Below are 21104 nucleotides of genomic sequence, written 5' to 3' on the forward strand. Positions count from 1 at the left end.
GTTAGGGTGGTGAGGCAGTGGAATGGGTTGCCCAGAGAGGTTGTGAATGCTCCATCCCTGGCAGTGTTCAAGACCAGGCTGGACGAGGCCTTGGGTGATATGGTTTAGTGTGAGGTGTCCCTGCCCAAGGCAAGCGGGTTGGAACTTGATGATCTTAAGGTCCTTTCCAACCCTAACTATTCTATGATTCTATAACTATTCTAAGTAAACAAGTACATGTTTCACTGCCTTTTGCAGTACACTGTCCAGTTACATACCCCAATTGTGTTCTTAGAGATGAAAAATTTGCAGATCTTTTTTCACATCCATTCAACAGTCTCTTCTCCCCAGGATGCTAGAAAAGCAGCTATTTGCTATACTAACTTGTGTACCTGCCCATGCTGGAAATCTACCTACTAAGAGAGGCCTAGCATTACCAAATTCGATTACCCACACAGTTGGAAAGGGACCTGCTTTTAAAGCTCATGTACCTTAGGGCACCTTGTTAACATAGCAGGAAGGATATACCTCAATTATGTTTGACTGATTTCCTGGGGTACAATCCAGACACAGCAACAAGAAGCTGCAAGCCTTATTCACGTACCCATATATTCAAGGAATGTGATGAGTTCTGTGATGCTGCAGTTACACCGCTACCAGTATTTGGGTAACCAACAATAGCCAGTTTAAAGCTAGATCCTCCTTTTTCACGCCACAGACACTCCAGGGCAGAAAGTACATCTACTTATTTTTAAAGATGATTTTGCAGTATTAATGTGAAAAGTACTGAACAGAGCAAAACTGGCTCATTCTTAGCTTTCTCATGCTAGGAGCACATGTCCAGAATGCAAGATGAAAAGCTGCTACAGCTGCAGCTTCATAAACAGCTGGGCTAATCGAATAGCTGGCTGTTACAAAGTTCTCATTTTCCATGATCCTTCTCCCCATACTGGATCCAGGGTTCTTCAGACCTATGAGCTGCTCCAATTCCCTAAGCAGCAGAAAATTACCCATTCTGGGGGGTGCCTGGTTGTTTTCCAGCTTGATATTCTTCCAGATTAGAGAACTGAAGCACCTCACAAAAGGCCTACCCCTACCCCATCAAACTGCAGCCTACACTTATCCTGCAATAGATCTGAATTCTGCCCATTCCTGAAAACGTAACTTGGTAGAAAGCAATACCTGCAGAAGAGCACTGCTGAAATTTTCTATTTCATTTTACTTGCCTGATTAGCAGCCTTACTCACCGATTATCTGGTGGACGTTTGTAGCTTTCAGGCCCATCAGATCAGGCAGCTGATCTATGATGATCTCTCTCTCTGCTGTGCGCTTATGCACACGTTCAATACTGCGTCTTTGCCAGTCTGTCCAATAAACATAGTCTCCCAACAGTGTGAATCCAAAGATATGAGGCAGTTTGTCCTCCACCAGAATTCGTCTCCCAGTTCCATCAGCATTCATGACCTATGGATATACACAAACTTATTACACATAGAGAATAAATCTGTCACAGTTTAGCAGAGATTGATTAACTAGCCACTCCACACTTAAGACTTCAAATTAAAAAACAACCTCCTGGTCATTAAAATGCTATCAATGTTACACAGAGGTCTAGTAAAAAAACAAAACTATTTCAACAGGTACTTATTCTAAAAACCACGGAGGTTCCCTCATGTACAAGGTTAGTTTTGTAAGCAGAGCATGATGTGAAATTATGACACAACATTCCTTATATTTGCTGTAGGAACTAATGTTACATGTGCCTGTTAAGATGTTGTCTCTCTTGTTTCTGACTTGTCTCTTGGTTTAGTTTTAAATGGGAGACATTGTTTTACACAAATAAAGACAGGCTTACTATGTCAAGGAGTCCTGGTTTAGCATCTTGTAGTCCACAGCCCCACCCAAGTGAGCTTTCCCAAATTACAGACAGCAGTAAGAGGAGGCATCCCATAAATTCTGAGCCAAACAGTCAAGAGGATCTACAGATTTTGTTTGTATTCTCAAATCTGAACAAAGAACCAGTTCTACATTCTTCTAAATTAAGATCAGTATTTTCTGTACTAGAAGGAACAGTAATAGTCTGTAAATAATTGCATGCCTTTGATCAAAACACTGGAATTTACTGTGTCATTTTTCTCTACTGCTAAAAAGAAGTAATACCTAAGTTCCTCAAAAAGGCACTGAAAGGATTAATTAAGCATAAGTACGCATGTTCAAGCGATCAAGTACCTTATGAATGCCAAGTATTATTATTAAAAGTACCATACTGACAGGAGTGAAGAGAGTCCTATGTTTTAAGCATAGGAATGATTCAGTGCTGCAATTTTATAGAAAAGTTCCTTGTAAGGTATTTCTGCTTGTTTCAAGTTTACAGCATGTAAAAAAAAAAACCCCAAAACAACCCACCCCACAACCTTAATATAAAAACTTCCCTAAGCGGTGGGATTCACAAAATTCAAGGCAGCATACCAATCCCTGAAACATTACAACATCCTTCCCACTACCCAAGAATGTTCCAAGTTAAAGTCTGGAAAAAAAAAGTGACTTATTAAATCCCTGTTTTCAAATCTCACTCATTTGCCTTGTGGAATTAAGATAGCATAGACAAGTCTGTATCATTTCCCATTCTTCTCACGGCTGAAACCCAAAGACTTGTGCAACAACAACCTTGAGGATCGATTGGTTTAGTAACTCTGGCTAGAGGGATGATGTCTTGTGGTCAGAAGAATTTCCTACCTCATGAGAAACGAGAAGGCTAATTTGGAGCAACTCCTACCTTTTGTCTACCCAAGCACAGATGGGGAGGGAGGAAGGAAAGGTACAGAGAAACAGAACTGAAACCCGTAGCTTTCTTAGCATACAGTATAATGTGCATGTTAGTAAAATGTATTAAGTTCAGTAAAAAAGTGGGAGAAAATGCTATAATCTTCACAATAATTCAAGATCTCCTTAAAACTATTCCCTGTCATAAACTTCCTGACATTACTATATTTAATCTCAGGATGTTAGAAAGGGAACCAAATCTTTATGTGCACATGAAAGGGGGTCTGCATACTTGCTGGTTTGCAGCAATAACCTTTACATTTACTTATTTTACGAAATCTCATGATTACTCTGTGGAATTGGCTCACCAAAAAAAATCTTCAGTCTAGCATACACAGCACATTTCCACAAGTGCACTAATGCACACGCATCACAAAAGTAAGATGAGCATTACTTGCTGAAACATTTTTGGTTTTTCTCCCTGCATTCTCACTGAGGTCCTTTAGAAAGTCAAGCATGGTACTTGCAGCTTCACTTTGTATTATGGTGCATTTACCATCCTAAAGCTGTAACTTATGTCCTTTACACTGATAACTAAATCTAAACATAGCTTTTCCTATCACAGATTGTTTAGCTGGGCTCAGAGCCCAGCATAATTGCCTAATTCCTGGACTTCCTTTTGAAAACAGCCCTGCTATTGCGTTTATTCTACTTCAGAAAATTCAGCATCTGCTGGCTCTCTCAATTACTAGCAGCATGATTCCTACACTCTGTTTTGATAAATGATGTTGCTAAACAACAGACTAATGTCTAACTTTAGCACCAGGGACACAAATTTAACATCTGTAAAATAAACCGTGAGTTACAGTCCTTAAGTCCACCATTCCTTCAAGGAACTGTCACCAGGCAAAACCGGACATCCCCTTTTGTCTACCACCCCTTTTCTAACCATTACACAGTAATTTTACATTTCTGTGATGATTTCTTTCCCCCTCCCCCTTAAGCTACAGAGATAAGCCATTTGCTTGCAGCTAATTAATACATGGCAATTAGTGCCTGCTAAGCAGACCAAAAAGATACACAGAATGGATGGATGTTGCAAAGTGAGTGAACTAAAACCACACAGTCATAAACGGTAAAACATCACTATCACAAAGCAGTATCTTTAGACACTATGCTTTTTGCCTTGTACTTATAAAAGGAAGAAAATTCTACATTTAAGGGAGTGTTTAACTACTGGCAAAGAGATTTAGCTGGAAAGTGTATGATGCAGGATGAACTTTCTTTGGCAAACTTTTGGGGAGCTGTTCAAAAAAATTTCTCTTATACTGGAAGAAAGTCAGGAAAAGAGAAGGTAGGACTTAAGGATTAAGTATCTGGTTTTAATTAATTTTTGCTTTGCCACATATAGGTTATTTTGAAAGACAGTTTAATGTCACCTAGACAAAACAGGTGCCTACCTGAAAGTACTTACACATACCTGACATCCTACTCCCACTAGTCTTACATGGGCACATGTGTGCAATATTACTTAGCACAAACATCTGCTCACTGGCAGCCAGGTACCACAATACGAAGAGTTCCACAGTACCACATTGTCTACACTCACTTTGGCTGTATTTTAGAAGACCTGAATAGAATTTCATGAATACTACAGAACCAAACAGTCTGGTGTAATGCAGAAGGAAAGTGGCAAGGGTTAGGGTCATCACAGGGAAGCCTGACCCACAGAATCTCCCCCTAAAAAAACCCTACCTTCTGCTGCTATGAAGCAGGGTCTCCCTTTATGCTGCTTTTAACCACAATGTGGTGTGGGTTTCACATTTTGAGGCCATTCTGAATACTGCAAACCACAGTGAGAATATAGACTACAACAGGAAACAGATGTGGTGCAACCACAAACACTACCTTTAGTGAAATAGTGAGTAGTTCTATGGAAAAAAAAAAAAAGAAGAAAGTAGTACAAAAATTAAATGGCCTCAGAAAAAATACGAGATATATGCTGCCTGTAGGAGAAGGGCTTTGCTTATCCCAGAACAATAATGAATGCAAACCTATGGTCTCACGAAATTACAGCTTACTCAAAATAAATGAATTAATCCTGAAAATGTGGTTGCAGTTTAAGATGCTGCACTTAATGGTCAGCAGGAACAATAAAATAACAACTTTGAAGCATTACTTCTATTTTAAAAGTTACAGACTGGATTGCACAGTGAAATATTCTAAGGGTCTTCCTTGCTGTCAGATACCCTGGATTCAATTGACTCTTGAATACCAGTAATAACTGTGATAAATAGGCTAATGCAGTGAATTTCCCTTTTTGATAATCTGGGATTTGAATGGACAGTAGTTTACACTTGTCATTTGATCGGTTTAAGTCTAGAGTCCAATCATTATACCTATCCCACTCGTGGGAATCATTATACCTAACCCACATGTGGAAAAACTCACTCTCTCTCTGGTGAGAGCTTGTGCTAGAACCCTGGCAAAGCTATGCAGACTAGTAGTCAACTCAGGTCTAGTGGACCAAAGCCAGTGCAGGCTAGACAGATGTACACTACTAAGTCATATCCACAGCACTGAGAAGATGCTAATAATATAAACCTTCTGACCCTATTAGGCCATACTTAGATCAATATCAAACATAAAGGCCAGTTCTACAAGGTACCAGAGAGCCTCAGGACTGAAGACTCCCAGAGCAGAAGACAGCACGCAGCCCTGGAAAAAACACACTTGCCAGTGTAAACCTGGGAGGCTGCCAGACAAACCTGGTATGACTTACTTGTAATTAAACCTAGTGCCATAATCAGGGTGACAGTGGGCAATCCATAACCTTCCGTTTTAAGTCATGAGCACTAGCCCACTCTTCCAGCTTGTCCACGTCTCTCTGGAAGACAGCTTTCCCTTCTGACACGCTCACCTCACCACTTAGTTTAGTGTCATCAAGAAACTTGATGAGAGTGTTTTCAAGCCAAAACCTGGATCATTTATGAAGACAGGACAAAGGGGAATGGCTTTAAACTGAATGAGGGTAGATTTCTGGTCAAGTGGAAGGTGTCCCTGCCTGTGGCAGGAGGGTTGGAACTAGATGATCTTTAAGGTCACCTGAATCCAAACCATTCTATGATTCTATATTGAACAGCATGGGACCCAGTATCCATCCCTGGAGGACTCCATTTGTGACACCTGCAAGCTTGAGTAAAAAGCACCAGTCACCACCCTTCGAGTGCAGCCTGTAAACCAGTTCTCTACCAATCTCACAGAGTATCCAATGAGTCTGTATCTTGATAGTTTGTCTAGGACAAGGCTGTGGGAAAATGTCAAATGCTTTGCTGAAGGCCAGGTAAATAACATCCACTGCTCTCATATTGATAGGAAACATTTTGTTGTAGGAGGTGATCAGGTTGGTCTGGCATTATATGCCCTTGGTAAGTCTGTGCTGGCTTTTCCCAATCACCTGCTTCATTTCGCTTGCAAGTTTCTAGAAGAACTCTTTCCAGGGGCTGAAGTAAGACTAATGGGCCGGTAGTTTCCTTGGTCCTCTTTTGGATGTAGTTACAAATAATCAGGGAGCAGGCTAAATATCATGGATGCTAAGCTCTCTCTCGGAATGACTGCAACAGAGAAAGTCAATACACAATAAAAATTTACAAACAATGGCTTGTAACTCTGTACCTTCAGAGAATTGACACTTACTTACAAGAATGGAATAGGCTTCTGTGATGGTCTGAAAGCCCCCAGCTACACAAGATGCTGCCAGAACTTTATTAATTTCACAGAAAGGCACATTAATAAAACAAAACCCCAAAACCAAACACAAGCAACTTCCTCCTGTAAAATACATAAACATTTACAAACATCTTACAACAAGATAACTTGATCCTAAGCCCTGATTTTTAAATTTGACAGCCAATTTTTGGACAAACAACAGGGACTCATCCATCTACTGGTTCCTGAACTTCAGCCTCTTTACCAGTAACCACTTACTGATCCTCGGAGAGGCCAGGAGATCCCACTTAATATACAGAACCTCAATTGCCCTCCTCAAGTACTACTGCTATCAATGCACCAGCTCTACAAAACTTCTAGCAGGGACCACAGCTGGAAATCATCTCTCCCCCCCGACTCACAGTAAGGATACAATTGCAGCAGTTATCTTCCTTCTGAAAGGATAAAGAATAAGAGAGTGCTCTGACTTGGTGGCAGTGCTCTGCATGTCATGTGTCCCACAGATGCAGAACACACTAGCCTGTGTCTTTGGTACATGTTGAAATATACTGTCAGATATACAGTTTATCTTAAAGCCTGGGAAAAAAATCCCAGCCATTTGGCATGGACTTAAATGAAAGAAATGTCACAGAAAAAGAAAAGGTAAATTCCTGAGCAGTCCTTAAACTCTTAAGTTATTCCAATGACAAGTTGGTTTTCTTGCAGTAGCTTGAAAGACAGTAGAAAAGCATCAGAAAGCATTACCACCTTCACATTTTCAACATGGTCACACACATGCACTCTAAGAATAGATACAACTAAAAATAAAATGGTGATTTTCTTATGAGTTTGATCATTATCACTGATCTGTGTAAGATCAATTCAAAGCAGTATTACTGTAAGAGAGCTGTGAAATACTGAATTCAACACATATATCCTGGATATTTCAACATACCATGGAAAAAAAAATCTTGAATGAGGCCTACATTATACCTGAAATAGTTTAGGAACCGTCGAGGTTTAGGCTTAGTTAGTTCAGTCCTGATTATCCTGTGATAAATACTTACATGTGGTGTTTGTTTGATACAACACATACTGACTCAGTTCACAAAACTACTAATCAAGAATACTACTGTTCATCTTCCACCTAAATGTACATGAATCTTACTATATCAGAAAAGTGAAAAACACTCATTAAACTTCTTTAGTTAAGGGAAAAAAGAAAACTGGAGCAGCATGTCTCTTAAGAACTCTAAAAGAGAGCTAGAATGCCTTCCAAAGATTACATTAGCATTTTTTTCAGGCAATGTTTGATAATTATGTATTATCAATTTTCTTCTTTAAGCAACATGAATGGAATGGACCAGAATGATTTTACTGTTATGGCTATATCAAACAACTAACACATGTACCTTCCATAAAACAGCAGTGCTGAAGAGAAGAAAAAAGGAACACCTTGTCTAAATTTCCAGTTTTATCAGTCTTCCCCTCTAAAAGAGAAGTCCTGATCAAGTATACTCTCTCTGAATAACAATCAAAACTTTCAACTCATCTTGAGGAAATTATTCTGTCAGTGTAATTAACTTAGTGTTAACAGCATTTCCCCTCAATTCCAAAATATTAAGGAATGTCAGATAGGAAACAAGAAGCCATCTCTTCACGGCAGTGAAATCCTGATAAATCAGCAAAAGGGATACCTGGAATTATGTATCTGCTTCAGAAACCAACTGCCTCCAGCCAACTCCAAAATTTCTTACCGTTGATTGTTTTCTAATCGCCATTACCAATTTCTAATTTAACAGTTCCCCAGCACCCTCCTTTTCAGCTCTAATCATTTTCCCAAAGTATTCAAAATATAGTTTTCCTGAGCATGGATAATATTCCTAATAGGACTGCAGTGATGATAAATACATAAAAACAGATTAGAGATCAATTTCATAAATACCCTTTCTACCATGCTACAGACACTGTTATAAGCTCATTTCTTTCACAATAGGGCAACTTTCTCAGCTCCCAGATCAATCAATTCCAACAGCAGAAATGTTTTCTCAGTGATGGAATTTAATTTTAGAAACAATTGTTTGGGTTTTCAATGAAACAGCTCAAGTCAGGTACAGTGACAAGAAGGCAAGGAAAGGAGTTTAACACCATTGTGACAATCAGATGTGACATCTCCTAGGCAGTCTCATGCAACACAAAGAACCCCTGCATATGTAAAGAACAGTCTAAGACAAAAAAATCGAGCTGAAATGATGAAGAGAATGAGAAGAGAGGTTTTCACAGGAGAGAAAAAAAAAAAAAGAGGCTTCTCTGAGAAGATTGAGTGCTACAACAGGTGAATAAAGATGCTTGGCTATGAAAATTAATTTTGGTACATTAATACACAGGGTGGAGTGGCAGAAGTCAAGAGTGTGTTCTGTTACATGGGCACAGGCTATAGGAGTACAGAGGAAGCTAATTACATTGATCTTGCAACTTTCCATTTGTCAACTAAGTCCTATGAGTAGCTGTACACATACTTTGCAGGAAGCAAAGGAGACTAGCTAAAACCAACCTGAACCCTCACAGTGTTTTGGGGGACAGTTTTACAAGATTTAGTTCAGCAATACAGCCTCTAATGCCCTTGCACACGGGCAAAAGCCTCTGTTCTTTTGGTGGCAGTAAGCTACTAGATTGATTCTACTGCTCCCTTTGCTAAATCACTTTAATTCCAAGTGCCTCTGCATGTCCAGAAGATTGGTCTTCCACCATATGTATTTACCTGCCTACTAAAAATTATTCAGTTTATTATAATCCTCTTCTCACAGACCTTTGTGAAGTTGTATCATCATGAATAGTACCAGATGAAAAGTTTATGTTAGGACTAAAAAAACCTGAGAGTGAAATAAAAAGCCTTTGTGAGGAAAGCTGAATAATTATGGAGAGGGATCACAAGGTCACATGAATGCTTCTGAAGAACCCCAGCTCCAAGATCAGTACAATCTTTTGTGCTTTGGAGAAGGCAAAAAAATCCCAGGCATAATATTGGAGGGTTAAGGGATAATAACAGACTGACAAACAGTACTCAGTTGAATCAGAAATGCAGAAGATGGCTCAGTATCTCTTCCCATCATTCTCCAACTTGCCATCAAATGTTATTTTCAGTATGTTGGACTCAGTGAAGTCAGATGATCTAGTTGGTTTAGTTTGAGGGATTTTTGTGTTTTCCCTTGGGTATCTGGTACTGACTGCTCATTACTTTCCAGATGGGAAAACAGCATAAACTAAAATACCATTTCCTAACTCCAATGGGAAAAATCTAGGAAACATCTATGACACATTAGTGAGATCCAAACGTACTCCAATCAGCTCCATGCTGAGCCACTGGGAGCCAGGAGGGTTACAGAGCTATCATTAGCAAAATGGGACTGCTCATCCATTAGCTAAGCTTCTAAGAAACATCACTGAATTTCCAATGTGGAAAGCCTCAGCTAAGCTGCAGGGATGTAAGCAACAACCACGTCTGAGAGAGCTTAACTTCTACCATTAACAATAACATTCAAAAAGGTTACAGAAGCCAGCATGACCTTCTGCTCAAACGCATCCTGAGTGTGAGCATCTGCCTCTCAGTACTCCAGGCTCTCCTTAGAGTTCAGAGAAATGAATAGGTACTTTTAGAGTACGACTCATCCAATCTATTCTAAACATTTATTTTAGGGTAAAGCAAGGCATACTGCAGAAGTTCCTAACATTTTCTATAAAGACAACTTACTGAGCTGGAGGTATCTACATCTCATTAGATAAAAACCACCCACAGATTTCAGGGCGAAACATACATCTATGACACAAGAACCATTTTAAAACTGAATGCTGAAGTCTTCTGTAATAGCACATCTTTTTTAGGGCAGTAATTTCACTTCTTGGAAAAATACCATGCTTGGTATGCAGATACAGAGTTATGTTACTCTTGGACAAGAATTCTGGCTGTATCTACCCAAAACCTTCCCTCAGTATCCTCCTTCTGTTGTTAGGTGCCAGGAATCTCTCCCTGTTCCAGTAAGTATGACAGCAGATCCCACAGGACTTCTCTGAGAACTCATCAGCACAAATAGTTTATAATGAGTGTCACAATAATAAAACTTTTTGTATCTCAGTTTTATTTATATATTCTGTTTATCAAAAGGAATGAAAACTTGAATTTTTAATGTTCCTAAATTGAAACCAACATAGATGTTAAGTATATTTCTTCTTTTTTACTTTTACATTAAAACACTTTGAACAGCTGCAAAAGGTACATGCCTAAGTGAAAATTCTGTAGCACCATGCGCAAAAGCCAAAGCAAGAAAGGAATTCAATTTTTTCTATTTTTTCTTTTTCTTGTTTTTTAAATAAGAACAAACTTCGAATGCTTATCTGGCTTTTTGACAGTAAGGAGACTGCACTAGTATGTCATCTGTGGCGGTCATTCATTTGCTTTGTAATATAGCTTTCCTATCATGGTCTGTATAATGAAATTTAATTCCTCCTTAAGTTCATTCAGAAGTTCAAAAGAAACCTCACAAATGGGAATTACAGAAAGTATAAACTAACCTATGCTTTTGTTGTTGTTTGAGGGCTTTTTTTGTCATTTTTTTGGTTTTGGTTTATTTTCTAAAGCAGTCCTTACTCTACTACTAAGTTTAAAGTGTATATATACATACATATATATGTTTTCTCTTAATGTAGGCCTAGCCGGAGTTAAGAAACAGTTGCAAAATCCCTGAAAAAGTAAGCTTTACTGTTCTGAAACTGGGATGGAGTATAGGGATCTGCCCTTACCTTCCACAGCACATACTTGCTGTTCTTTGCTGAATGAAGTTCCCAAGTGCCACAACTATCCCAAACAGATGGACGAAGAAATGTGGCCAACATTAAACAGCAAAGCAACTTCAACTACCTTGTTTCAACTACATTACCTCTCACACCTGCAAAACCTTAATGCAAAGCACACAAAAGAAGCAGTGTTGAACAGCTAGGAATTCAATGGTTTCTGCTTCTCAACTTTCAAACCTCTGCTTCAAAGTAGGGTGGATGGGGTAGGATCAGTAATCAGGCTTGGTAAGTCATCAGCATTTCACAATACAAAGACTAATGCTGCGACACAGAATTTTTCAGTCAGAAAATAAATGGTGAATGCTTAGAAAACAAAAATTCCTTATTAGGGTGGCAGCAAAATTGAGCTAGTTGTCATCAGAGGAAAATGTAGCCCTGCAATTTCAGGATTAGAATATGAATTAGAGCATTCTCTAGATGCCAAGCTATTACCTCCTAGGTCAAAGACAAAAAGGTCCTCTCTGTTCAAGATTTTTGTGCTCAAAAAAGTCTTAGCAGCATCTGCTTTCTGTTGTTTGACAAGGCTGGGTTCCGAAGACTTATGTGTACTTATTCTGAAAAACAGCAGGATATAAGACTTTCCATATTAATCATGAGGATTAGAGACAGTAATGCCAGGCACAGCTAATAGATTTGGGAACGCAGAAACACTTCAAGTTAGAGCTGCACTCAAAAATCACTAGATAATGGTGGTTCTGTATAGGAGGCAGAGAGTCCTTTCTTTAAACTCACCACTAGTAGGTGTAAGTGGGTGTCATCTCTGGCTCCGAGAATGGAGAATAGGAAAGAAGATGAATAAAGAAAAATGAAGGAAATACTGAAAAATGGTGAGAAATCAGCCATATCACTGTTATTTCCTCCTAATGCACACAGCCACACAGCACACAGCCATTTATAATTGCTTTATCAATATGAGCTTTGCTGACCATTTTAAATCCAACCTGTGCCTTAAAACAGGTAGTGTACGTGCTCAGAAGACAAATAGTCACTTGAGCAGGAAAACATAAGACCAATTCAACAGAGCAGATCATACATTTTTAACCTCATAGCACGGCAGGAAAATGCTTTAAACCTGTAGCAAGTCAATGAGAAATCTTCCCTACTGGTAAGCACAATAGCAGCCATCCATTTCAATAGAAGTTTATCAGCAGTGAAACCTGACCGAGATAAATGACGAAGCTGTTGAGCCACAGCCTGCTTCTGCCTGCTGCAGGCTGCCAGATAAAATGGGAACAAAAGCTTCCCGCTGTACCCCCTACCCATCTCCATTAACCCCTGCTGATGCTTTATTATCGTCTGGGGGCTCCAGAGCAGCATAGCATGAATCAGTGTGTAAAAAATAAATAATAAAAACTCATATGTGGCACAAATAAACCAGAAACATAGCCCTGCAAGAAGCATTCCTTTTGGTAGCACTGTAATTAAATATTGGTTATGAGGAATTCCATCTACTAAGGGGTGGGGGAAAAAAGCAGTATGTATGTATAATCATGTATGAAAAACTGCTTAAAAGGCAACAGAATGCAAGTACACAAAGGTGTTTCTCCTGCTTTTACCCTCCCCTCCCAATATATACTGACGCATAACAAACAAGGTAGGGACAGGGCACTTAGTCTGATGTCTTCATGTCCAATTCCAAGTTTCATCTTTTGATCCTGTCACAAATATCCTCTTCGTCGCACCTCCCCCGTGTCCTTTGTCCAAATGTAAGTTTAAGACATTTACTGAAGGTCAAATTATCTTCCACTAAACTGATAAACAAGATGGATGGGAAGAGCAGGGAAAGGGTAACAAATCTCCTCAGGATTCATGGTTGTCGTAAGAGAGAAAGGCAGTGGGAGGAAAAGGGAAGACTTGAAATGCTAGTAGTATTTTAGCTATCATAGATTTAGAAAGTAGGGAGATTTCTGTACCTACCATAACAAAGCCAGTCTCTCATAAAAGGTTACAAAGAGGTCACATGAGATCCTGGGGAAAATTCACAAAGATTCCTCAGTAAAGAAACTCACCACTACATTTGCATTACTTAGCACATGAGAGGGAAAAGAAAAAAAATCTACTTGAAACTGAACCATTCCCTCAGATGAACACTCCCTTCTTCATCCTACAGAGCCGTTCAATGCTTTATTAATTACAGAAGCCACACTGAGCTCACGCTCCAATCTACCGCTATCAGAGGTCATAGATTTTCAACCTATTTCTGTCCCTCTGAAGCACAGTTAGCAAGTTAAGCAAGCAGCAACAGTACCTCTAAGGAAGAACACAAAGTTCCCCCTAAAGCTAATGCAACAAGCTAACAGAATAAAGACTCCCCAAACCATCAAGGAATAGAATGGCCTCAACACAAGAGAGGCTGTATGGGTTCAATAAATAGGTCCCACCCAAGTATCCATTCTCAGAGAAAAATTAAAACTTACAGAACAGCATACTAAAGCAAACACACTGAAAGTTTTCAAGAAGACTCATTCATTCCACAACAATTTACAGTTCAGTGATTTGTGGTTCAGAAGGCAATTTTCTAGTAAAATGCAGTGGAATTCCCTTCCACAGACTTACTCAGTCTTCCTAGTAGCACATGTAAGCTTTTAACATCCACCACCACTTCCACAACTCACCACACACTGTTTGAAGAATCATCTGCTTTTGTCTGTTCTGCACCCATCACCTGCCAGTATTATGAATGGCCAATTTCTTCTATCAAAAAAAGTGTGTGTGGGAAGGTCCTAGTCACCTTATACATAATTTTCTTGATTTTACAGATCTCTGTCACGTACCCCTAAATTAACTAATAAAAAAGTAAAAATCAAATCCGCAAATAAAATCCAAAAACACCAAAGAAAAACTGTGGGAGAATTTCTTCTCGGTTGTGTTTAGCCAGGCTTTTTCAAGTTTTTCTATGCATTACTAAGAGTTAACAAATGTTAACTTTTTATAAAAAGCAGCAGCAGTAAATTCATAACTCTAACACTTGGAGCTTCACAGGAAAAAAAAAAGTAACTAGTAATTCTGAAACCTTAAGATGATAAATCTTCTCTGATGCCCTGCACAGATCTTACATGACAACCTGGAACAAACTCATTCTGCTGGCTCACATTGGTTTAAAAACAGTGAAATGGAAACTGTCCCTGCAGACTTTGTGCCAGATCAGATATCTTCTGTCCTGCCACAGACACTGTAATGTTGGCAGAAACATTCTATCACACGTTCTACCCAGTTTGACAGAACTGCAGCAGTGAGCTCATGCTTGATCGAGACGAAAATTTCTACCACAACCTGATCCAGCACTGAACAGAATTGTTATTAATGAATATGGAACCACGGTTTGAGTAAGACTGAAATGCATGAAAAATTCTCAGTGTTTTGGCAAGCATGAGAGTGGAGAACGCTCAACTTTTCTTTTGCAAAATACATTCTAAGTCCAAGACAGTATCAGGGCTGAAGTGCCCAATCTGTTATAAATACATTTCTAAGCACAGCTAAGATACTCACCCCCCTGCTCTTTTCCCAGGGCTGGTATAATGTTAGGTGAATTATAGACTAAAAATCTGGCTTTCAGGACAAAGAAAACTGTGCTCCCTAAGGCTCTCCTGAGGAGTGCTTCAAAGCAACTCACCTTGCAGGACTGGAGTTCCTTTGACTCTGAAGGAGAACAAGCAGTTACGTGACCTTCCAGTGCAAGACTATGACTTCACATTGACTTATTTGAAGTTATAAATAAAGAACAATTTCATAAGGCTAGAGAAGATAAGTGCTGAAAATTATTTGCAATGGTAAAGAGTACCTAAGGAAAGCTGTAATTCATCAAAAGAAAGGTAAATCTACTAATTAAAAGTTTCAGCAGAACATACCAGAAAGAGAGGAAAACCCTTCCCCTCGCTGGAGCCCCAACAAAACAAGGGAGATGAAAATTACAGAGGATTTGTAGGTGTACAAACATGTGAAATGGGATTTATTTCTTTACAATATGTTCTACTGGCATCTAAGCTGAGCAGCGCAAAGAATGAGATTTCTTTTTTAACCTACAAACATTGCTCTCAGTAAAAATCACTTTTTCCTTGACGATCTAAGAACCGAGTTATTTAACAGATTCTAATCACACATTCTTAAAAAGAGAGATCTTCTACATGGATATAATTTCAGTTTTTAACACAGAAAACCAAGGCAAGAACAGCGAGCAACTTGCCCAAAGACACACAAGAAAATGAACTGTTTCTCAAAGCACAAATCAACCATTAACCCATTGCACTCTGGGGTTATATCTGAATTTGAACACCTAGAAAAGTAGAATAACTACATTCTATAGCGCCATGGAATTAAAAATGCAGATGCAATTACAAACCTCTATTTTGTCTGTTTTGGCGTCTCCCCAGTATATTTTGCTTTCTGCATAATCCAGTGCCAGTCCATTTGGCCAGCCGAGGGAGGTATTCACCAGCACAATTCTGTCTGAGCCGTCTAGTGCTGCCCTCTCAATCTTTGGCATTTCTCCCCAGTCAGTCCAGTACATGTACCTGCAAAGGAAACAAAATCCTAAGAACTCTTATTGATCCAAAGTTTCAATATTCATAGAATCATAGAATGGTTTGGTTTGGAAGGGGCCTTAAAGCTCATCTAGTTCCAGCCTCCTGCCATGGGCACAAACACCTTCCACTAGACCAGGTTGCTCAAGGCCCTATCCAACCTGGCCTTGAACACTGCCAGGGATGGGGCAGCCACAGCTTCTCTGGGAAACCTGTGCCAGGGCCTCACCACCCTCTTAGTGAACAATTTTTTCATACTATCCAATCTAAATCTCCCCTCTTTCAGTTTAAAGCCATTCCCCCTTGTCCTATCTGTACACACCCTTTTAAAAAACCCCTCTCCAGGATTCCTATAGGCCCCTTTAGGTGTAGGAAGGCTGCTCTAAGGTCTCCCCAGATCCTATTCACACAGCTTCTTCTGAACTGCTGTTTCCTGAAACCACACTGCACATGGAAAAGTACATTTCAACCCAAATATATTTTTTTACCTAAGTAAGGATGCCCTAACCATTCAAAAAGCACAAACATATAAACACGCTGTTCCTTTACACCAAACTCCCATATCAGCCTGCTCAGGGAGACAGCATAAACAGTGTTATTAGCTAGAATAAACAGATCCACCTAAGCCACAAACATTTTTTTAAACAGGAGAATAAAACACAAAGATGACTACACAGGTGGTCAAAATAGAGCTGCAGTTCCTGTGCCTCAGAGACTTAACTTGAAAGAATACCAGTAATTTTCATTTTGAAGGCCCAGAAATTCATCACTGCGTTCCATTATCTGCATATACAGATAGACAGAGGTATCTTCTTTACATGACTAATATATAAAAAATGCTCACGAAAAGCTCCTCACCCAACCATAGGATCCAGCACAATAGCTCGGGGTTCTTCCAAGTCTTCTGATATCAAGATTTTTCTCATGGTCCCATTAAGCCTTGTAACTTCTATACGGTCTGTGCCAGTATCAGTCCAATACAGATTTCGGGCAACCCAGTCCACTGCAATGCCATCAGGATGTGCAATCTGTGCTGTGACAATAAACTGACTACCTGACCCGTCAATGAATGAGCGGCGGATGGCCCTAACTTCATCATCAGTCCAATAGATGTAACCTTCTAGAGGATCGAAGTCAATGGCGATAGCATGGCGGATATCCTCCAGTGGCAAAACAATGTCTGTAAAATCTGGGGTGTCTAAGGAAATTCGCCTCAAATCTGTCCGGCGTGCTAGAAGCAGCAGTTCAGTAGCACCTACATGAATAAGACAAAAACACAATCATCTTACACACACTGTGCAGTAAGCCTGCAAATAGCGAACCTGATTGTAGTACAAGCTAGTCTAGCTGCCTTGATTTCACAGAACCCAATCAAACTGACGGGCACTAGAAAAGAATTCCACTAAAAGGCTCCAAATGTGAGGCTGTTCTTTTGCAGAACAAGTCAGATGTGTTTACAGAGAAAATTCAGTGGTCATTTCCATGACCAAAATGTATTATGCTGGACATGTTTTCTATCCCTGTCATTCCCTCTAAAGGTACTGAAATGGATACACAGTGACTCTGCTGCTATTTTATGCAAATAAACAGATGGCCTGCAGCCTCTTGCATAAAAAATTAATTATATAAATAATTTACTGACTGTTTGCTGTTGTTGATATAGGGGACAATCATGACAAACAAGGTGCATGTTTCAACAACATGCTTAGAAGCGGGGAAAAATGTAATACACAATGCCAGAAGTAAATCTCCTTTGAGAAAGGAGTCATCAGATTTGGGAACTGAAAACTGCCCAGTAACCATGCAAAGCAGGAGAGCTGTCAGCTTCTCCCATATTTGTTGTGAACAAGCTTATTGAAGACATGAAGATAAATGACAGTTTGTCTTTTAAACTCATACTGAGCTGGAGCATACAAAAGCCTTGCTGGCTTCTAGATCAAAGGTCAGAATCATAATAAATAACTAAGATCAGCCTGCACTGCAGAAGATGTTTTCACATAGGGCAACACAAGCTGTTTAATGGTACACGTGCTGGTCATCTGATCAACAACAGATGTACTTATTGTCTGTTCTAATTCATTCTCATTTCAATTTCTATTCTATGTCACTGGATTTCTATGTAATGAAGGATGAACAACCACCACACCCCATTCCAATTAAACTGGCTTATCAGTTTGGAGTCTCAGGGAGATAAGAGCAGCTCAAGCCTCAGGGAAGCCTGAGCTAAGGTAAAAAATGTGTGCATCCTAAATGCAGGGAAAGTGTGTTGCAATGGCTGCCCTCAAACAGTGAGGGCAAAGGGTTTGGCAGGGACTGATGTAGGTGTGAGGACAAAAGTGGGGGGAGGCAAGGGTGGGGAAGGTTTAGGAAAATAAATACATCAACATTGCAGTGAAAAAAAGAGCAATTGCCAAGCCACCTGCTGTCCATGTCTTGATTTTACAGAGATAGAAATAAGGGCTAGAAGGCTGAATGAGCAAGAACTAAAGCAAACAGGCTGCCGATGAAGAAAGAATTTTGGCGTCTGATGCCAAATTTCTTTTTAAAACAGTCAGTAATTGCTGTTGGTGCTAGATGAAACCTCACTGCATGCCAAACTCTGGAGAGATTCCAAAGCAGCCATTGCTTCATTTACAGCAAGTTTAACACATTAAAAACATCTAAGACACTTTCACACTGCTGCAAGAAACAGCACCTTTCAGCAACTGAAGTTGAAAATATTATTACAACTGTTCCTGATTGGTAGTCCACAAGGGATTAAAATCAGCTTTGGGATCCTTTTTCCTACAACACCTTGTGTTTAGAAACACATGTACACACTACCCAATTGTTCTTCTACTGAATAACCCTTATGCATTAATTAATATCAGGAAGGGGGAACCTGTAATTACATGTCTATGCATCCTTCAAAATAATGTAAAGCATGTGACATAGTAAATGGAAAACAGGCACGTTAGTAAGATTGTTTTTATAATTATAGAAGCAATTAATCTTGTCACAGTCTATATATACATCTGTACTTATTACTACTAAGTATATCAAACAATTCAGCATCAAGATACAACCATTCAGCTGCATTATGGTCATATACAGCATTAGCACATAACTAATCCCAGCAATTTAGGTTCAAGTAAGAAAGAAAACCCTATTACTTTCTTTCTTACCAACTTCATGACCATTTTATCCAACTTACCTTTTAAACAAAACTATGAAAATCATATAAAAAACCCAAACAGTAATACCTTTTTAGCATTCTCTAGTAAAAGTAAGGTTGAACAAGTGCACTAACTTCAGATTTTAAATAGTTAAAAAGCTGTATGTAGTCTACCACATACAGAAAAAGTGCAAGGCATAATTCAGAAGTTATTTGTGTGCTCCAGCTGAAGCTGACAGTCATTTTGAAGAATCAGTGCCAGGTCCTCAGAAAGACCTGGCTGAGTATAACCATGCCTTTGCTGAAACTCACCCTTGAAATTGACCAATTGACCTTCCAATTCTTCTCAAAGATGACTCATTTCCACAGCTTCAGTATCCTGCTTTCGGGTTGCAACAATGTTCTTCAGTCAAATAATTCACTGAGTCTAAGCTTTAATTGAGCTTTGGGAAATGGCTGGCTTTCAGCTAACCCATGTTGTGCTCTGGATCCCTGAGCTAAGAATTTCATGGTCTTTTATCTCAGGGCTTGACTAACATTCCAGCCCCAAATCAAACACCCTCCCACACCCCTCCAATCAAGCAGTAAAAAGTTGAAAGCTTACTTTAGAGTTATTACCCACCCATCTGCAAACCCACACCCCAGCTGCTTAGTTAGATCACCAGTCATTCTGGTCAGGAAAAAGAAACCGAGTAGTAGAGAAGCATCTCACTCAAGGTAGGTTGAGGGAAAGATTACTCTGAATGCCTTCAGGCTTATCCTGACAATAGCAAAAACAGTAAATGCAAGAACTGGGCACGTTTATGGATTGATCTCATTACCGCCTTGATAACAGTCAAGGAAAAATGGTGGTCTCAGAACTAAAACAATTTATTCTTGTGGCAAATACCAACTATACAAAGTTTACGTGGCTAGGCACTGACCACTACTCAGACTGCTCAAGGTATTCAGGATTGCCAGGATGTAACAGAGGCAATCAATTTTTTCACTTGTACTCCAACGGCCAGTTACGATGCAAAAGGTAAAATGTGACAGCGAGGTCTCCAGACTTCCTCACTCTGTCTCTCCAGAAAAACCCTGCCTCTAATGATGAGCATGATGGAGAACATCCTGGGCATGGAATCATACTTGAAAAAACGGAATGAAGAGGCAGGAAAAGACAATGCAAATTGTGTGCCAGCATAACTTCAGTATACCAGCACTTACTGGGAGACTGGAATGAGCCATGAACATAAAAAACACCTCGATTTCAAAAGGTACACAGAAGCTGAAACCAAAGCTCTGACCTCACCAGGCATATGCAGATATGAGGCAATTTTTCCTCTAGACATCTCAAACTGCACATATGAGGATGAAGTGGCCTATACAAACACACAAGAGACCTGGAGCAGAGTTTACAGCCCATGCTGCACCCTTCTCTCTCACTACTGCTGAGCTCTACTGCACTCAACATGAGCATGCCTGTAGTCACACATGCATCTCAAATACAGTGCTGGGTTTGAGGGCACAGACCACTAGGTATGATGGGGTGTGGGCTCACAGCCTTCAAACCATGGTGTACAAAGCTTCCATGCAAATACTTGCAGGCAGAGTAAGCATACCGCTGTCGCATATTTAAAGTCAGGTCCTTCCACCTCCCCTTTGTGCTGGTCTCCCAAACAATCCTAAGCGATTTTAGGAATCCATAATTTGTTTTAAAAGCCAACCCTCCCAAACTATTCGAATTGGGAACCAAGCTCAAGATTCTTTTTAGCAGCGCCTCAAGCCATGGGATATTCAGGCTAGTTAGCAATTTTTCTAAAATCAAGTCCTTTACTTAAGACGTCTAAATATGGACATAAAAGCTTTACTCCAGACTCTTCTTCTTGAGAGCTTTAGCCTACTTTTATTAAGCACTTTGAAAGCTGGGATTACAAGCTCACGGCTGGTGCATTACATTAGTGCTGGAACTAATACTTTGCTCAAGAAGTCACTATTACAAAATCAAAATAATTTAAATCTATGTGCCACTGGAAGTCAAGGGAAGGGGGAGAAAAGGAGAAACAGAGCAAGCATGCAAATACATGCAACAGCATAGCTTTAAAGTCCAGCATCTAATGCCCTGCTAACCTTCACATTAATTACATCTT

The 21104-nt window shown here is 39.7% G+C and overlaps 1 protein-coding gene and 1 long non-coding RNA gene across 3 annotated transcripts in view; one reads left to right on the plus strand and one right to left on the minus strand.

The window, feature by feature from the left end:
• LOC134172126 (uncharacterized) overlaps positions 1–21104 on the plus strand; it is a 447287-nt gene that overhangs the window by 257438 nt on the left and 168745 nt on the right. The window lies entirely within an intron of this gene.
• Positions 1–21104, minus strand: part of LRP6 (LDL receptor related protein 6) — a 128019-nt gene that overhangs the window by 37136 nt on the left and 69779 nt on the right. For both annotated transcript variants that reach the window (XM_062634961.1, XM_062634960.1), the window contains exons 6-8: positions 16680–17076; positions 15641–15812; positions 1227–1443 (exon numbers count right to left, since the gene is read on the minus strand). In XM_062634961.1, the coding sequence (XP_062490945.1) occupies positions 1227–1443; positions 15641–15812; positions 16680–17076 (786 nt within the window). The remainder of the gene's footprint in view (positions 1–1226; positions 1444–15640; positions 15813–16679; positions 17077–21104) is intronic.

This window comes from Pezoporus occidentalis, unplaced genomic scaffold (assembly GCF_034315485.1).
Source record: "Pezoporus occidentalis ecotype Australia unplaced genomic scaffold, CSIRO_AGI_Poc_V1 ctg44, whole genome shotgun sequence".
NCBI classification, from domain to species: Eukaryota; Metazoa; Chordata; class Aves; order Psittaciformes; family Psittacidae; genus Pezoporus; species Pezoporus occidentalis.